Raw genomic sequence first — 5,696 nt, 5'->3', positions numbered from 1 at the left:
TGCCGTGACAGCGGAGGGTGATTCCTCAGAGGACCTGCCGGCCTCTGAGAGGGCACTGTCACATCTGAGTGAGCCATCCACCAGTGCAGATACACACACCTCAGTGGGTCCCGTCGTCACTTAGTTGGGGTTGCAAATGGTGAGTCACCACACACGTGAGCATGAGCAAACAGTGATGGCAGGAGCAGCTGTGGAGAGTCCGCGTCGGTGGGAGCACTCTTCTCCAGACTTTGTTCAGCTGGACACAGATGCTGAACCCTGGGGGCCATCCATGAAAAGGAGAATGATTGAGGGGCAGCAACACATTTGCGAGGTGCTGGAACAGGTGCCACGCACACTCTCCACAATCGCGGAGAGGATGGAGGAGTCCAACTCCTGCATAAGTGGAATGCTGTCACAGGGACGTGAGGGAATCTCTGAGATAGTGTCGTGGGTAAGTGTGGGAATGTCTGCGATGGAGGGAAGGCTAGCCTCCATCGAGCTTCAAGCACGGCTCAACAATGAGGCCCTGACAATGGCCGTTTGGACTCAGGGTGAGCAACGTTCTGCCGCCTTAAACAGGCAGGCAGATACAGTAGCACTGGCCTCACAAGGCTTCACACATGTCCTCCAAACTGTCATCCAGCAGGGTGGTAGGAGTGATGTGGGCCTGGCCCAGGAGAGGGATGATGGCAAATGGGGTCATGGAAGTGGGGACGCACTCAAAGCACTCCCATGTCTCACCCGTTGCCCCCCTCTCAACCAGTACCCTCAATGCTGCCTCCTCTCTAGGTGGTCGAGTCTGCCCCTGCACAGGTGCAGGTGGAGCAGTCTTTGGAGGGGTCCTCACGGACACCAAAACCCAGAGGGTGTAGGCCCAAAGCATCTAATTGGTCAAGGTATGAACAAGAGCAACCTGCCACTGCCTCTGCTGCAGCCACAGGGGAAGCACCACGTAGGAGTAGCTGGAAGCGTAAGGCAAAGGTTTTGTGAGCAGAAGGGTGTTTGACGCTTTGTCGTGTTTTTTATTTATATTTGATTTTTTTTCCACTCACAATAAATCTTATTATTATCACCACTACAGTCACATCTTGCCCATTCTTGACTGGCTTGTGCAATAAGTCCCTTTCATGAGGTTCACCATGAACACCCACACTTGATACCACCCATTGGGTCACTCTGCAGTGGGTGTAGGTGTAGTTGCACCACTGTTTTGTGCAGGGGGCAGGGGAGGGGGCTGGTGTGGCCGCTCCTCTGTCCAGGTGATGAGGACTGGACTTTTCACACTGTCTGATGTTAGGAGAACCGTTCACATATCAGTGACTCCCTGGCCTCACAAGCAGCCAGGTGAGCCACTGTTCTGCCCATGGGTTGCTCCTCCTCCTCGACCTCCTCCTCCTCAGCCTCCTTCTCCTCTTCATCCTCCTCCTCCTCCTCAATATGGGTGGCAGATGTGGATGGGGCATCCTCCAGCAGCACCCCTCTCTGTTGCGCCATGTTGTGCAGGGCACAACAGACGACTATAATCCGTCCCACTCTGTCTGGCATGTATTGAAGCGCTCCCCCAGAACGATCAAGGCACCTGAAGCACAACTTGAGCAGCCCTATAGCATGCTCAGTTGTAGACCTGGTGGCGATGTGCCTGTCGTTATATCGATGCTGTGGCTCGGTGGTGGGGTTACTCAGAGGTGTCATGATCCACGTGTGCAGGGGGTATCCCTTGTCCCTGAGGAGCCAGCCCTTGCGGGCGTTGGGTGCGTGGAAGAGGAGGCGGGATGTTGGACTCCCGGAGGATGAAATAATCGTGGCAGCTGCCAGGGTATCTGGCGCACACATGAAGGAATCTCTTGTGGTGTTCACAGATGAGCTGAGTGTTGATGGAGTGATTGCCCTTCCTGTTGATGAACAGTCCTGGCTCGTGTGGAGGTGCTCGTATTGCTATATCGGTGCAATCGATTACATCCTGCACCCGTGGGAAGCCAGCCACAGCGTGGAATCCGACTGCCCTCTCCGTCTGGCTGAGGCCATCCATGGGGAAGTTGATATAGTGCAAGGCCCTGCAAAACAAGCTATCGGTGACCTGCCTTATGCACTTGTGTGCAGACGACTGAGAGACCCCGGCGATGGCCCCGGTGGCGCATTGGAAGGATCCGGAGGCGAATAAGTTGAGGGCAGTGGTGACTTTGACAGTGACAGGGCCAGCCTGGAGCAGCTCGGCATGAAGGAGGCTGCAGATGTCCGCGACTACCTGGCGACTGAGTCTGAGCCTCCGTATGCACTGCTCCTCAGAGAGGTCCAGGAAGCTGAGCCTCGGTCTGTAGACCCTGTGGCGAGGGTAGTGCCTCCTGCGACGCCGCTCTCTCTGTTATTGCCCTCCGTGCTACTGTGCAAATGCGTGTGGCGCAGCACTGTGTTGTGGAGCTCCACTTGGCGGAGGTAGACGGTGTGCCTGGTGAGGCTGGTGATGTTGTCGTCTTTGGGTGAAGTGATGAATGCAGCTATGGCACCCCCCCATCCTGACGGTGTGAGTTTGAGGGGGTCCGTAAAATAGGTTATTGTGTTGGCACAGCAGAGTTTAGGGTATAAATTAATAATTTGAGTGGAAAGACAAAGGTGTTGCAGCCAAAACTTTGTCTGAAGTGACAGAGTGCCCTGCTGCATTAAATGAGGTTTTCCCCCCACCTGTCAAATAATCCTTTGCATCTCCCACTGGCTGCTGGCTGAAACATGTCTGCTCCAACAGGGAGTGTTTCCCACAGCACGGGAAACAAGCTGAGGATCCATGAAAATTGCACCCCTGCCAAAATCTCCAGTCAATGATGTCTGTCAAGGACCTCAACTAGCTAAATAAGTATTTAAATTATCATCCCGCCGGCTTTAATTGCCGGTGGGAGTCCCGCATGCGGGAGCTGCGCGCGCACCCGAACGCGTCACTGGGGAACCCGGAAGTGGACGGGTTGGAGCCGCTCCGGGATTCCCCCATTTTACAAGCCCCCCGTCCCCACGCACCTGCTCGGCCATCCTAAAATCGGCCCCATGGACTCTGTGGGAATGGAAGCCCCGCCCTCAGAATCTGTCAAGAAGAGAAGTTACGCCCACAAGCAGGCAAGTAAAACTCATTCATTCAATGTGAAATTCTCTATGTTAGTGTAAATAAAAATTTAACATACCTTATTATAAAAAGCCAAACAAATGATTTAATTTAATGAAACTTACAGAAATTAAAAGTTAGGGGAAAAAATTTAAATTTTACATTTTAAAAAAAAATTTTTAATGATCAAAAAATATTAAAACAACAGTAATTTGACATTCCACATTTTAAAAATGTAATGTTTTGTTGTTTCCCAGTCATTAACAGTCACCGCACTTTTAAACAGTTGCGTGGGGCTGGTATTTTCCAGTGTATCTTTTGGTGGCGTAAGTAAATTCGTTCCGGCTGGGCAGATGGGTAAGTTTACGAATGTTTCCTGATTTTGTTTGATTGTAGCGTAGGTGGCCCTTTAATTCATAACTGTCAAACCACCGGCGAGCCAATGGGAGCAAGTTCACGATTTCGGGGTTTTACTGCACATGTGCGCATTCACGAACTTGCACAATGGATTCACCGGCGGTTGGAGAGGACGCCATTATGGAGCGGCGTCCTCGGGTGAGTAATTTCTGGCCCATAAGGTTACTGTTTCACTCAGAACTCAGTTCTGAATGATTCCAGCATTTTCTGTTTTTATATCGTTATATTAGATTTGCTACTAAATGCAAGAAATTATAGTTAGAGATATATGTTAAGTATGAATTCCAGTACAACTTTTTGTTCTTTTCCACTGGCTAAACAATGTTTTTTTTCCTCTGCAGATTCCAATGAGTGTGAGAAGTGCTCAGAAGACCACTGGTCTGAGGAAGGAAGTTCAACATGCCAGAATAGAACTACAGAGTTTCTTCAATGGAGAGATGCCCTTTCTGTTGTGTTAATCATACTTGCCACCTTAGGAGTACTTATAATATGTATAATAATCATATTGTTCACAAAACATCTGGATACACCAGCTGTGAAAGCTGCTGGAGGTTGGATGTGTTACATAATGCTGTTGTCACTGTTACTCAGTTTTGTCAGTGTTGTGTTGTTTATTGGAGAGCCATTTGATTACATTTGTAAAATCCGACAACCACTTTTTGGTATAAGCTTTACTTTGTGTGTTTCCTGTATTTTGGTGAAATCTTTTCGGATCATCCTGGCTTTTAGTTTTAATCCGATTATCCGTAAAAATTTACGACTTCTCTATAAACCAGTGTCCATTATAATTGTTACCACTGGAATTCAAGCGATCGTTTGCTCCATGTGGTTATCTTTGAATACTCCAAAACTTGTAAAATATGAAGACTTCCCCAAAATCATTTTGCTGTTATGTGATGAAGGTTCCCATGTGGCATTTGGAGTAATGTTAGGCTACATCGCCATTCTTGCATGTGTCTGCTTCATTCTTGCTTTTAAAGGGAGGAAGGCTCCAGAAATGTATAATGAAGCTAAATTTATCACATTTGGCATGCTCGTTTACTTAATTGTATGGATTTTGTTTGTTACCATGTACATTAACATAAAAATTGGCAAGTATTTCCCAGCGATTGAATCAGTTGCAATTTTAGCATCCAGCTATGGTATTTTATGCTGCCATTTCGTTCCAACTTATTATACAGTTTGTTTCAAGAAAGAAAGTAACTTTGAGTTGAAATATCTGGTACATGCACAAGAGTATTTCAAACGGAGAGGGCCGACACAAAATATAAAAAGAGATTCTGAAAATGTTTTCGCAGAACAGCCCTCTGCTTTTGTAACAGTGATAGATGATTCTGGACTTCAGTCACCAGGTTACAGCAGGGAACATATCAACGTGTTCAAAAATGACCAGAGTCGTACATTTGTACTAAGCTCTCTGAGGAAGAGACACAGAAGTTGGTAAATGTTACAAAATCTTATTTGACTTTCAATGTGAAATACAAAATCAAATGATTGTTTGTTTATATAATACTGATTTTAGTACCAATGTTTTATTAACCATTTTTATATCTACCAGATTTTCAACAAGATTAAGTAGCATGAGGTCTAGTCAAACATTTTAACCATGAATTTCCTTGGAGATTCTCCCGATTGGCCAGCATAACTTTGGCAGAAGATTGGCAGAAACCTCCATTTACGCGTCTGTCAGGGGTTTCCGCCAATCTGCTGCTGAAGGTACAGCGGTCAGTCAGGAGAACCCCTGAGGAAATTCCTGGTGTATATCTTTAGTGTCAGATGCCAATATGAATTCAGACAGCTGCTCAATGGCTGCAACCGTTTGCTGACTTTCATGGAGGTTCTCCCCATCTCCTGTGGCGGAATCTCCAGAGAAACTGTTTACAACATTTCCCCAGTGTTTCCGTCGACCTTCCGCTGATATTACGCTGGGAAATTGGGAGGGCCCCGTGGAAATTCAGGGCCCAAGGCCCAAAATTCCTGGGGCTGAGGAGGGCAGAATTTCAGTTTGGGGAGCCAGAATTTGGAGCAGCACCCAGTTATGCCGGGATTCTGCCCATTTACCACGGCCTTTGAAATTCTAGCGTAGGGGCCACGAGTGAATCTTTTGCTCACTTCCCGCCTCCCCCCCCCCCCCCGGCAACACCACCCCGAACCCCATGTCAAGGGGGTATGCTGGGGAAGTTACTGGGTTACCTCAGAAATTCTGCCT

At 47.9% G+C, this 5,696-nt stretch overlaps 1 protein-coding gene across 1 annotated transcript; it reads left to right on the top strand.

The window, feature by feature from the left end:
* Nucleotides 1-3,549: 3,549 nt before the first annotated feature.
* Nucleotides 3,550-4,931, top strand: LOC137322169 (G-protein coupled receptor family C group 6 member A-like). Its single transcript, XM_067985284.1, has 2 exons — nucleotides 3,550-3,625; nucleotides 3,829-4,931. The coding sequence occupies exons 1-2, from the start codon at nucleotides 3,550-3,552 to the stop codon at nucleotides 4,929-4,931; spliced, it is 1,179 nt and encodes a 392-aa protein (XP_067841385.1).
* The last annotated feature ends 765 nt before the right edge of the window (nucleotides 4,932-5,696 follow it).

The sequence above is a fragment of the Heptranchias perlo genome, chromosome 5, assembly GCF_035084215.1.
Source record: "Heptranchias perlo isolate sHepPer1 chromosome 5, sHepPer1.hap1, whole genome shotgun sequence".
In the NCBI taxonomy this organism is placed as follows: Eukaryota; Metazoa; Chordata; class Chondrichthyes; order Hexanchiformes; family Hexanchidae; genus Heptranchias; species Heptranchias perlo.
The sequence above is the reverse complement of the archived record's forward strand: the minus strand, read 5'-3'. Positions and strand labels throughout refer to the sequence as shown.

What these genes read in the sequence shown, in the direction of transcription:
- LOC137322169 (XM_067985284.1), top strand. Translation starts at nt 3,550, where the DNA reads ATGTGCGCATTCACGAACTTGCACAATGGATTCACCGGCGGTTGGAGA. An exon ending in TTATGGAGCGGCGTCCTCGG is followed by an intron (nt 3,626 to 3,828) that starts GTGAGTAATTTC and finishes TTTCCTCTGCAG; the next exon opens with ATTCCAATGAGTGTGAGAAG.